The sequence below is a fragment of the Vicia villosa genome, unplaced genomic scaffold (genome assembly GCF_029867415.1).
Source record: "Vicia villosa cultivar HV-30 ecotype Madison, WI unplaced genomic scaffold, Vvil1.0 ctg.005246F_1_1, whole genome shotgun sequence".
NCBI classification, from domain to species: domain Eukaryota; kingdom Viridiplantae; phylum Streptophyta; class Magnoliopsida; order Fabales; family Fabaceae; genus Vicia; species Vicia villosa.
In genome coordinates, this window is record NW_026706596.1 from 25,379 (window position 1) to 38,040 (window position 12,662).

The 12,662-nt window shown below is 37.4% G+C and overlaps 3 protein-coding genes across 3 annotated transcripts; 1 reads left to right on the top strand and 2 right to left on the bottom strand.

Moving 5' to 3' along the window:
• Position 1: 1 nt before the first annotated feature.
• On the top strand, positions 2 to 839 carry LOC131642549 (uncharacterized). Its single transcript, XM_058912789.1, has 3 exons — positions 2 to 42; positions 139 to 337; positions 437 to 839. Exons 1-3 carry the CDS (start codon positions 2 to 4, stop codon positions 677 to 679), a joined length of 483 nt encoding a protein of 160 aa, XP_058768772.1. The 3' UTR covers positions 680 to 839.
• A 447-nt stretch (positions 840 to 1,286) lies between these two features.
• LOC131642544 (uncharacterized) lies at positions 1,287 to 1,988 on the bottom strand. The gene is made up of 2 exons (XM_058912785.1): positions 1,866 to 1,988; positions 1,287 to 1,777 (listed from the first exon to the last, which is right to left on the bottom strand). Exons 1-2 carry the CDS (start codon positions 1,974 to 1,976, stop codon positions 1,517 to 1,519), a joined length of 372 nt encoding a protein of 123 aa, XP_058768768.1. The 5' UTR covers positions 1,977 to 1,988; the 3' UTR covers positions 1,287 to 1,516.
• Positions 1,989 to 2,050: 62 nt separating this feature from the next.
• On the bottom strand, positions 2,051 to 3,500 carry LOC131642550 (uncharacterized). Its single transcript, XM_058912791.1, has 4 exons — positions 3,408 to 3,500; positions 2,920 to 3,225; positions 2,519 to 2,806; positions 2,051 to 2,405 (listed from the first exon to the last, which is right to left on the bottom strand). Exons 1-4 carry the CDS (start codon positions 3,422 to 3,424, stop codon positions 2,051 to 2,053), a joined length of 966 nt encoding a protein of 321 aa, XP_058768774.1. The 5' UTR covers positions 3,425 to 3,500.
• Between the last annotated feature and the right edge of the window lie 9,162 nt (positions 3,501 to 12,662).

The following is a 12,662-nucleotide window of genomic DNA, read 5'->3' on the forward strand; positions in this document are numbered from 1 at the left end:
AATGTCCAGTGGTGAATCCCACTCAGTGACTTCAAGTGATACGTAATTATGTTTATCATTTGCTTACATATTTGCGTTTACGTATAATTTCATTGTTTGCTTTGTAATTTTAATAGTTGCATGTTTATCTTTTTGAAGGATGGATGAACAATGGGCTGAGTATTTAGGTAATTACGTTTACGATGAGGTTGAACAGAATGTTGATCTCAGTGACATTGAAAGTGATGAAGGTGAAGAAGAGATGGATGAAAATTTCGGTGATCCCGTGGTTGAAGAAAATGGCATTTCATTCAATTATCGTGTCACTGCTGCTTGTGTAAGAGGAAAGAATGTTTTCGTAAGTAATCTGGACCGGTTATTTTAATCGACATGTTGGTATGTTAGATATGCATGTATTGATAATGATTTTGTGCTATGAAACATATATAAAATGCAGCACTTTCCATCTAATGTTGCTGCCAATTGGTTATTGCCGTTGCAAACTGAGATAGACATTGTCGATGTTCATACCGATGCTGTTTACCCATGTGTGTTGAAGACTGGTAGGAGGCCAGGGGAGAGATATCTTTGCTTAGGTTGGTATGAGTATGTTAAAGCAACTCGTCTGAGGGCTGGTGATGTTCTTGAGTGCACTGTGGCAGATCCTCCTACAAGAATGTTTGTTCGTTTTATGATGTAATACGAATAATTTTAGGCGTATAATTAAACTTGGTTGAAGATGGAAAGTAATTTTCTTTGATGTTTTGTTAAGTAGTTGGTATGTAGTTTGTTTTGATGTTGTCTGTTTTGGTGTTGAAATGAATCAAATGTTGAGTTTCATTATGTACGTTTGCAGTGTAATGAAGTATTGTATCTCTTGTGTATAATATTAAATTAAATCTTAGCATTTTGCATCATTCAGTTAGCAGTTTACTCACTACAAATATTTCAGATGAGAAGTTTCTTTTTTCTATAAATGAATAATTTGTTTTCTGATAAATCAAGGCATTAGTAACAAAAGCATAAACAACAACAACAACCATAAATTAGGTCATTAGGAACAGAAACGTGAACAACAACAACCATAAATTAGGTCATTAGTAACAGAAACCTTAATCCGGAAAATACTTTGCATATTCATGCTTTTTCATTTTTGCACCCCCTGAATTTTGAGCATTGCATGGGTTTTTGCATGGATCCTTACTCCGTACAAATACTTTTTGATATAAAAAGTATATAAATCATGCAGATAAACAACAGAATGTGCTATGATTAATACAACCACAAAAAGGGCCCAATCTTAATAAACTGGGGTCAACCATAAAATTTCCCAGCAATAACAATCACTTACATTAAAACTTAACAAACACATACAAAATACCCAATATACTTCACTTCACATCACAACTAACATTGTATCTGGAACATTATAAATAAAACTTAATAAACTTCCATAATTGTTTACAATATAAAATTATAATATTACAAATAGTAACTTTCAAAAAAACCATTGCAACTATGATCCTCCTCGGTGCCCCTATGGGGTTGCAGCCCTACGCTCAACATATACCAATATTTCCTCCACCGGTGGGTATCGGATGACAAAATGGAGTTTGTCACCGACCTTCAAATCAGCTTTCCTTACGTAATCAAACCACGCCCCACACAGATATGTTTCCTTCTTCTCTTCCCTCTTCTTTATCTCACAGTAGTATGGTTCACCCTTATCACAGTCAAGTAAAACAATGTTTGAAATTTGGCGGAGAAGGCAACTATCAATCACATTTGCTGGAAATTGCTGCAAAGGTTTTCACAGAATGTCAGATTCTTTAAAATAAACAACTGACTTCTGCTGTTATAGGAAATCAAATAAAAACAAGACATACCATCACATTCTTGCGCATCTTCTTTGCATCAAACACTTCTCTAACCCAATACTCTTCATCCTGATTCACAATGATCGTAGTGTACACCCTGTACCAAAGCCAAAACATCATATAAACTTTGTTTAGAAACTTCCAACTCAACATCGAAGCAACTTATTTCAATATAATATACGTTCAAAATAGATTTACCTATTGTTGTTGGATGATATACTTGTGAATTCATAGTCGACGCTTTGAGCATCGGGGGCTTCCGAAGAACCTATAGCCTTACCCTTTAGTTTCCCGTTACCTCCGGCATCAACTTCGCGATGACCTCCTCTCTTGCGTTTGCCTTCCATGCCCTCATTGATCACCACACCTTGGGTCGGACGAATTAACCTATCTTCGTTCTGCCAAAGTTTATTCTTTCCTTTCTCCACGGAGAGCCTGTCGTTGATCGTAGACCTGGTAACCTCTTGCACACAACGTTGTCTGGAAACCCCCTCGCCAGCTACACCCTTTCCCTTCGCTTTTCCCGACACCTTACTATGTTTATTACTCCTACCCATGGTCCAATCAAGTAAAGAAACGTTAGTATCATACTTGCTCCCTAATCATATAGGTTTTTATGGTAAAATACGTGTTCATATTCATAAAACACACTTCAGATTTACCTCCTGGATGCAGATGATTGGAGAGAGGCCCTGTAAACAGATGCATGGTAGCTTTTTCTTGAATCGACACCAGTATTGACTGGAGCACTTTGAATGAGCTCCTTGGCAGGTTCCTTTAGTGGATCAAGTCTGTATTTTGCTCGAAGATTACACACTTCCACCTCCACGGAGAGCCTGTCGTTGATCGTAGAACTGGTAACCTCTTGCACACAATGTTGTCTGGAACCACCCTCGCCAGCTTCACCCTTTCCCTTCGCTATTCCCGACACCTTACTGTGTTTATTACTCCTACAAATGGTCCAATGAAGTAAAGAAACGTTATTATCTTACTTGCTCTCTAATCATACAGGTTTTTATGGTAAAATACATGTTCATATTCATAAAACACACTTCAGAGTTACCTCCTGGATGCATCATTTTGGAGAGAGGCTCTGTAAACAGATGCATGGTAACTTTTTCTTGCATCAACACCAGTATTGACTGGAGCACTTTGAATGAGCTCCTTGGCAGGTTCCTTTGGTGGATCAAGTCCGTATTTTGCTCGAAGATTACACACTTCTACCAACTGTTTACAAAATTCTTCGTAGCTATAAAATTTCCTGATCTTTTTTTTCTGGAGCAATCGTTTTTTCAAATACAACTTATGACATAGGTACATCTGTTGAAGTTTCTTTTCATCAAAATGTTGAAGATTGAGTTTATCAGCTCTGCAACATTATAACATGCAACACACATTGTTTATAAAATCCTGAAGATTGTATCAAAAACCCTAAAGTATGTAAAATCTATGATATTTAAATCAGCAAATTTGCGCGGTATTCAAAAACCCTGTCGATTTGGATATCAGAAAAGCAGAGATGAATTAAAAATGAAGAGAACAGATACTAACCTATCTGAAGAAGACATGATGTTGTCTGAAATCGAGTGTTGTTGTTGGAGTGGATGTTACGCAAAGAACGACAGCTAAACGGTGAGAGAGAATGCAAAAGAAAGAGAGATTAAAAACCGAACAGTAAGCATGCAATGTTACCTTTACCAACTAATGATATACCAAATCTTCGGTCAGATGAAAAGTTGCAATGTTACGTTTACCAAGTAATGATATATCGAATCCTTTGTCATAGGCGTGATATGTTTTTTCAATATATTAAATACTTAAAATTAATCAAGATTATCATTTTCTTATTAAAAACAAACACAGGTATTCATTTTCCATTATCAGTTTTCTTTTCTTAAAAAAATAATAAATAAGTTAGATCATTGGTAACTTAAACATAAACCTAGAAATTAAAAACCATAGATTAGGTTATTGTTCCAGAAATTACATTAGATAAATTAATCAGACATTTTAAAATATGCAATGACAATAATAATCCAAGAAAAAAAACAAAGTCTTAAAAATCTTGGACATTTTCCCTTCATTTTGCAGTTTCATCTCCATCTGCTCTCCTCTCCTGTCTCGAAGTTCTTTAACAAAGCAATGCAAATCCTTCAAAAGCTCTGAGCAGCTGCAACATATTGACCCACTGTGTGTTGTTGCGTCGTCGTGCGAATCCAGAATTACATTTCTTGCATCCATGGTTATTTTCCGATCATATGGAGGTCGACCATCAAGTTCATCATCCCAAATGAACAAACTACAACATCGCCTTGCCTAAAAAACATCATAATTAACCATATTCACTAATAAATTAACCAAGTCCATTTTATAATACAGATTATAAAAGACGAAATCGTATAGCATATTTTCCAATCAAACTCACCTCCACATTTGCACATTTCCAATATCTCCTTTTAGGGTTATTTCTTGAGTTGGATATAAACAACTTCATTGGTTTATTGCAACCACATTCAGGGATTTGGGGTATTTGGGACACTTCGGAGTTTGCAACATATGAAGATGACATGGTTTAATGGAAAAGGGATTTGGGATGATAGGGTTTCAAAACGTAACATTCTCGAACTCCATTTAAAGTGGCCAACATTAAAGTGGTATAATAGGGTCCAGCGATGGATGTTGAGGGAGTATATAATCAGCCGTCCAAATTAAATCACCGGTTGATATCTATTAGTGACAAAATGATCACAACCGTGCATGAGATCTATGTTTTACCCAAATTGATCAAAGCCATCCACTTTATATTGAGAGAATTGGACCACATAAATAAATCCAATCTATTGAGAAGTTTTTAAGTACTGTGGATTCGATGCTTTAATTGTAACTTTGGTCCCCCTATTTTGTATTTTTTTCGATTTTAGTCCCCCTGTTTTTAAAACAACGATTTTGGTCCCCCTTTTTAGTTTTCTATTGAAAAAAAGTCAGGAATAGGGACTAATTTTACAGATGAACAGATGATGGTCGACTGTGTGTTAACCATGTTACAGATGAACTGATGATGGTCGACTGTGTGTTAACCATGTTACAGATGAACTGATGATGGTCGACTGTTTGTTAACCATGTTACAAATGAACTGATGATGGTTCACTGTGTGTTAACCATGTCAGGGATTCAACAGATGATGGTCGACTTTGTGTTAACCATGTCAGGGAATCAACTGATGATGGTCAACTGTGTGTTAGCCATGTTACAGATGAACTGATGATGGTCGACTGTGTGTTAACCATGTCGGGGATTGAACAAATGCTGGTCGACTGTTTGTTAACCATGTTACAGATGAACAGATGATGGTCGACTGTGTGTTAACCATGTCGGGGATTCAACAGATGATGGTCAACTGTGTGTTAACCATGTCAGGGAATCAACTGATGATGGTCAACTGTGTGTTAACCATGTTACAGATGAATAAATGATGGTCGACTGTATGTTAACCATGTCGGGGATTGAACAGATGATGGTCGACTGTGTGTTAACCATGTTACAGATGAACAGATGATGGTCGACTGTGTGTTAACCATGTTATAAATGAACAGATGATGGTCGACTGTGTGTTAACCATGTAAAAGATGAATAAATGATGGTCGACTGTATGTTAACCATGTTACAGATGAACCGATGATGGTCGACTGTGTGTTAACCATGTTATAAATGAACAGATGATGGTCGACTGTGTGTTAACCATGTAAAAGATGAATAAATGATGGTCGACTGTATGTTAACCATGTTACAGATGAACCGATGATGGTCGACTGTGTGTTAACCATGTTATAAATGAACAGATGATGGTCGACTGTGTGTTAACCATGTAAAAGATGAATAAATGATGGTCGACTGTATGTTAACCATGTTACAGATGAACCGATGATGGTCGACTGTGTGTTAACCATGTTATAAATGAACAGATGATGGTCGACTGTGTGTTAACCATGTTATAAACGAGCAGATGATGGTCGACTGTGTGTTAACCATGTCGGGGATTCAACAAATGATGGTCAACTGTGTGTTAACCATGTCTGGGAATCAACTGATGATGGTCAACTGTGTGTTAACCATGTTACAGATGAATAAATGATGGTCGACTGTATGTTAACCATGTCGGGGATTGAACAGATGATGGTCGACTGTGTGTTAACCATGTTACAGATGAACTGATGATGGTCAACTGGGTGTTAACCATGTCGGGGATTGAACAGATGATGGTCGACTGTGTGTTAACCACGTTAAAGATGAACTGATGATGGTCAACTGGGTGTTAACCATGTCAGGGAATCAACTGATGATGGTCGACTGTGTGTTAACCATGTTACAGATGAACAGATGATGGTCGACTGTGTGTTAACCATGTTATAAATGAACAGATGATGGTCGACTGTGTGTTAACCATGTAAAAGATGAATAAATGATGGTCGACTGTATGTTAACCATGTTACAGATGAACCGATGATGGTCGACTGTGTGTTAACCATGTTATAAAGGAACAGATGATGGTCGACTGTGTGTTAACCATGTTATAAACGAACAGATGATGGTCGACTGTGTGTTAACCATGTCGGGGATTCAACAAATGATGGTCAACTGTGTGTTAACCATGTTACATATGAACTGATGATGGTCAACTGTGTGTTAACCATGTTACGGATGAACAGGTGATGGTCAACTGGGTGTTAACCATGTTATAAATCAACAGATGATGGTCGACTGTGTGTTAACCATGTTAGGGAATCAACTGATGATGGTCAACTGTGTGTTAACCATGTCAGGGAATCAACTGATGATGGTCGACTGTGTGTTAACCATGTTATAAATGAACAGATGATAGTCGACTGTGTGTTAACCATGTAAAAGATGAATAAATGATGGTCGACTGTATGTTAACCATGTTACAGATGAACCGATGATGGTCAACTGTGTGTTAACCATGTTACAGATGAACTGATGATGGTCAACTGTGTGTTAACCATGTTACAGATGAACTGATGATGGTCAACTGTGTGTTAACCATGTTAGGGATGAACAGATGATGGTCGACTGTGTGTTAACCATGTTAGGGAATCAACTGATGATGGTCAACTGTGTGTTAACCATGTCAGGGAATCAACTGATGATGGTCGAATGTGTGTTAACCATGTTACAGATGAACAGATGATGGTCGACTGTGTGTTAACCATGTTAGGGATGAACAGATGATGGTCGACTGTGTGTTAACCATGTTAGGGAATCAACTGATGATGGTCAACTGTGTGTTAACCATGTCAGGGAATCAACTGATGATGGTCGAATGTGTGTTAACCATGTTACAGATGAACAGATGATGGTCGACTGGGTGTTAACCATGTCGGGGATTCAACAGATGATGGTCAACTGTGTGTTAACCATGTCAGGGAATCAACTGATGATGGTCAACTGTGTGTTAACCATGTTACAGATGAACTGATGATGGTCGACTGGGTGTTAACCATGTTACAGATGAACAGATGATGGTCGACTGTGCGTTAACCATGTTACAGATGAACTGATGATGGTCGACTGTGTGTTAACCATGTAAAAGATGAATAAATGATGGTCGACTGTATGTTAACCATGTTACAGATGAACCGATGATGGTCGACTGTGTGTTAACCATGTTATAAATGAACAGATGATGGTCGACTGTGTGTTAACCATGTTATAAACGAACAGATGATGGTCGACTGTGTGTTAACCATGTCGGGGATTCAACAGATGATGGTCAACTGTGTGTTAACCATGTCAGGGAATCAACTGATGATGGTCAACTGTGTGTTAACCATGTTACAGATGAACTGATGATGGTCGACTGGGTGTTAACCATGTTACAGATGAACTGATGATGGTCGATTGTGTGTTAACCATGTTACAGATGAACTGATGATGGTCGACTGGGTGTTAACCATGTTACAGATGAACAGATGATGGTCGACTGTGTGTTAAGCATGTTACAGATGAACTGATGATGGTCGACTGTGTGTTAACCATGTAAAAGATGAATAAATGATGGTCGACTGTATGTTAACCATGTTACAGATGAACCGATGATGGTCGACTGTGTGTTAACCATGTTATAAATGAACAGATGATGGTCGACTGTGTGTTAACCATGTTATAAACGAACAGATGATGGTCGACTGTGTGTTAACCATGTCGGGGATTCAACAGATGATGGTCAACTGTGTGTTAACCATGTCAGGGAATCAACTGATGATGGTCAACTGTGTGTTAACCATGTTACAGATGAACTGATGATGGTCGACTGGGTGTTAACCATGTTACAGATGAACAGATGATGGTCGACTGTTTGTTAACCATGTTACAGATGAACTGATGATGGTCGATTGTGTGTTAACCATGTTACAGATGAACTGATGATGGTCGACTGGGTGTTAACCATGTTACAGATGAACAGATGATGGTCGACTGTGTGTTAACCATGTTATAAATGAACAGATGATGGTCGACTGTGTGTTAACCATGTAAAAGATGAATAAATGATGGTCGACTGTATGTTAACCATGTTACAGATGAACCGATGATGGTCGACTGTGTGTTAACCATGTTATAAATGAACAGATGATGGTCGACTGTGTGTTAACCATGTTATAAACAAACAGATGATGGTCGACTGTGTGTTAACCATGTCGGGGATTCAACAGATGATGGTCAACTGTGTGTTAACCATGTCAGGGAATCAACTGATGATGGTCAACTGTGTGTTAACCATGTTACAGATGAACTGATGATGGTCGACTGGGTGTTAACCATGTTACAGATGAACAGATGATGGTCGACTGTTTGTTAACCATGTTACAGATGAACTGATGATGGTCGATTGTGTGTTAACCATGTTACAGATGAACTGATGATGGTCGACTGGGTGTTAACCATGTTACAGATGAACAGATGATGGTCGACTGTGTGTTAACCATGTTATAAATGAACAGATGATGGTCGACTGTGTGTTAACCATGTAAAAGATGAATAAATGATGGTCGACTGTATGTTAACCATGTTACAGATGAACCGATGATGGTCGACTGTGTGTTAACCATGTTATAAATGAACAGATGATGGTCGACTGTGTGTTAACCATGTTATAAATGAACAGATGATGGTCGACTGTGTGTTAAGCATGTTACAGATGAACTGATGATGGTTCACTGTGTGTTAACCATGTTACAGATGAACTGATGATGGTTCACTGTGTGTTAACCATGTCAGGGATTCAACATATGATGGTCGACTTTGTGTTAACCATGTTACAAATGAACTGATGATGGTCGACTGGGTGTTAACCATGTTACAGATGAACTGATGATGGTCAACTGTTTGTTAACCATGTTACAGATGAACTGATGATGGTCGATTGTGTGTTAACCATGTTACAGATGAACTGATGATGGTCGACTGGGTGTTAACCATGTTACAGATGAACAGATGATGGTCGACTGTGTGTTAACCATGTTATAAATGAACAGATGATGGTCGACTGTGTGTTAACCATGTAAAAGATGAATAAATGATGGTCGACTGTGTGTTAACCATGTTATAAATGAACAGATGATGGTCGACTGTGTGTTAACCATGTTATAAATGAACAGATGATGGTCGACTGTGTGTTAACCATGTCGGGGATTCAACTGATGATGGTTCACTGTGTGTTAACCATGTTACAGATGAACTGATGATGGTCAATTGTTTGTTAACCATGTTACAGATGAACTGATGATGGTCGACTGGGTGTTAACCATGTTACAGATGAACAGATGATGGTCGACTGTGTGTTAACCATGTTATAAATGAACAGATGATGGTCGACTGTGTGTTAACCATGTAAAAGATGAATAAATGATGGTCGACTGTATGTTAACCATGTTACAGATGAACCGATGATGGTCGACTTGGTGTTAACCATGTTATAAATGAACAGATGATGGTCGACTGTGTGTTAACCATGTTACGGATGAACAGGTGATGGTCAACTGGGTGTTAACCATGTTATAAATGAACAGATGATGGTCGACTGTGTGTTAACCATGTAAAAGATGAATAAATGATGGTTGACTGTATGTTAACCATGTTACAGATGAACCGATGATGGTCGATTGTTTGTTAACCATGTCGGGGATTCAACATATGATGGTCGAATTTGTGTTAACCATGTCAGGGATTCAACAGATGATGGTCAACTGTGTGTTACCCATGTTACAGATGAATAAATGATGGTCAACTGTGTGTTAACCATGTCAGGGATTCAACATATGATGGTCAACTGTGTGTTAACCATGTTACGGATGAGCAGGTGATGGTCAACTGGGTGTTAACCATGTCAGGGAATCAACTGATGATGGTTATTTGTGTGAAAAAAATTAATAAGAAAATAACTTTTTGAAAATAATCAATAATTAATAATTAATAATTTAGAAAATTAATAATTAATAAGAAAATAACTTTGTGAATAAAATTAATTAAAAATTAATAAGATAATAATTTAGAAAATAAATCCACTTTGCCATTAATGAAAAACTATTTTTCCTGTTTGTGTGTTTTGGAACATCAAAACAATGAAAATTAAAAAAATAAAAACAGAGGAAAGTCAGTTTGCATAAAAAGTAAGGGTGAAATTAGGGTTTATTTGCATCTTCAATCGATACTGCTACTGCCAACGGCATTGCGCGAGATTCACGGACACACACGACCATGGTTGGATGGGGAAGGTTTATTCCAAAAATTTGTTTAATTCCTTGATCTTAAACTGTTCTTCCTCTTCTCCAATATCGGGTTTTCATGTAATGTGTTTCTATAATGTGATACCGGATATTGAAGTGGTTGTTTGTTAAAATGCAGGGTGAAAGAAGGAAGCTGCGATGAGGATGATTCCCAGGAAAGGAAAATACCTGGGAAACGCACAAGGAGCTTTGTTTTGAAGCAAATGTTGGAGGAGGTCGCCAGGAACAAGAAAGAAAGCAAAGTTAAAGGTAAAGACGGTCAAGGAGAGATGCCATCATCTGCATCCCAAAGGTACTTAACTTATGATTTTTAATAACATGAAAACCAATTTCTCCTTGCCATTACTTGTTGAGTAGGATGCTGGTATGATTGTAACCATTAAGTGTTTTATTGGACCCTGATATGATGAACTCACTACCAGGAAACATAGTCTGCATGAGGATACTTCCAACATTAGGAAGGAAAAAGGCACCATGGAGAAAGGAAAAAGGAAATGTGAGGTAAGTGGTGAGGTAGAGAAAGGGAATCTTAAAAGAGAAGGATGCGCTGAAGGTGGTGTTGGTTGCAGCCACAAACATAAGGGTAAGAACATGGAGTCTCCGGACCTCCACGACATTCAAAGAGATGAGCATGAATACACAACTATATCATCGGATAGCGAGAGGTAAATCATATGTGTACTGGAATTGTGTTGAAGTAACTGCATAAGCAATTGTTTGACCTTTTTATACATTGTGTTCGTATGAAGCGCCGACACGCCATTCAGAAGGCGTGTCGCGCGCGTCGGACATGGATACTCGCACGACACGCATATGACACGTACATTGCATTGTTATATTAATATATAAAATATGTTCTTGCCGTGTCTGTGTCCTATGTTTTCTGTATTAGCGGAGTCCTCGTGTCCGATGATACGTCCTGTGTCCGAGTCCGGGCTTCATGTTAATTGTGATTTTGTTTCAGTTTCAGGGTGTATAGCCCTATAATTGTGGATCAGGACGAAGAGATGTGGTCGCGAGAAGTAGTTGATGCGAAGAGGACGCGGAGTAATGTTATGGTAGGAAATGAAAAAATTTGATCTGTTGTATTATTTCAACTGTGTTTGAATTGTATTGAAGCTGATAATGATTTCTACTTAATTTGCAGCAACTTCCAGCAAACGTCATCGACAGCTGCCAGCTGCGAAACTTTTCAAATATTGAGCTCTATGACTGTGACAATAATGAACCCTATGACTGTGAGATTAAGAAGAATTCGAAGAAGAAGGAGTGTTATTTGTGTGGGGCTTGGTTTGACTATATAAGGCATGCTGAAGTGCAGGTTGGTGACAAACTTCGCTTTGCCATCCGTTACCCACCTGTTGAACAAATCATGGTTTATGTTGAGCGTAGGGGTGATACCGCAGGAGGACATTGAAAGGATCCGTCGTGAATGAATTGCTGCAGAATACTCAGTTTTTTTTTGTAAACTGAATGTTATGTTGGGTGCTGAAATACTTGTAAAACATAAGCACTCATATTGAATATTTCAGGTTTTAAAAGAATACTTGTAATGTAGTTTATTTGTCTATTTTATCTATTAATATATCTAAAATTTGTTTTATGTGTATAGTTAATTTTAATTTTTCATATTTCAAAAAATTTCATGATATTAATTTGGATTTATTTAAAAAATAAATAAAAAATAAATATATCTATTAATTTGAAAATATATGTATATTTTTTATTTTAATACAAGTTTTAATCTATAAATATCATCTACTTGCTTACAATTTGTATTTTTTAAAAATACAAAAAAAAACTCTAATATTGAAGGTTGAACTTTAGACCAACATCTACCATCTAATTCAACAAGTATATACCAAATGACTAAATCTATCTATTTTTGAAAAACACTTATTTTTTGTGGGGTCCATTTTAAAGTTTTAGATGAATTATATGACCAAAACTAATGATACTTATGACCAAAACTAATGATACTTGTCTCAATATTATTGGTGGGTC

Coding starts and splice junctions, on each gene's coding strand:
- LOC131642549 (XM_058912789.1), top strand. CDS start 2: ATGTCCAGTGGTGAATCCCACTCAGTGACTTCAAGTGATAC. Junction 43..138: donor TCAGTGACTTCAAGTGATAC/GTAATTATGTTT, acceptor ATCTTTTTGAAG/GATGGATGAACAATGGGCTG. Junction 338..436: donor TAAGAGGAAAGAATGTTTTC/GTAAGTAATCTG, acceptor TATAAAATGCAG/CACTTTCCATCTAATGTTGC.
- LOC131642544 (XM_058912785.1), bottom strand. CDS start 1,976: ATGATGTTTTGGCTTTGGTACAGGGTGTACACTACGATCATTGTGAAT. Junction 1,778..1,865: donor AGATGCGCAAGAATGTGATG/GTATGTCTTGTT, acceptor AAACCTTTGCAG/CAATTTCCAGCAAATGTGAT.
- LOC131642550 (XM_058912791.1), bottom strand. Junction 2,807..2,919: donor CAAAATGATGCATCCAGGAG/GTAACTCTGAAG, acceptor GACCATTTGTAG/GAGTAATAAACACAGTAAGG. Junction 2,406..2,518: donor CAATCATCTGCATCCAGGAG/GTAAATCTGAAG, acceptor GACCATGGGTAG/GAGTAATAAACATAGTAAGG.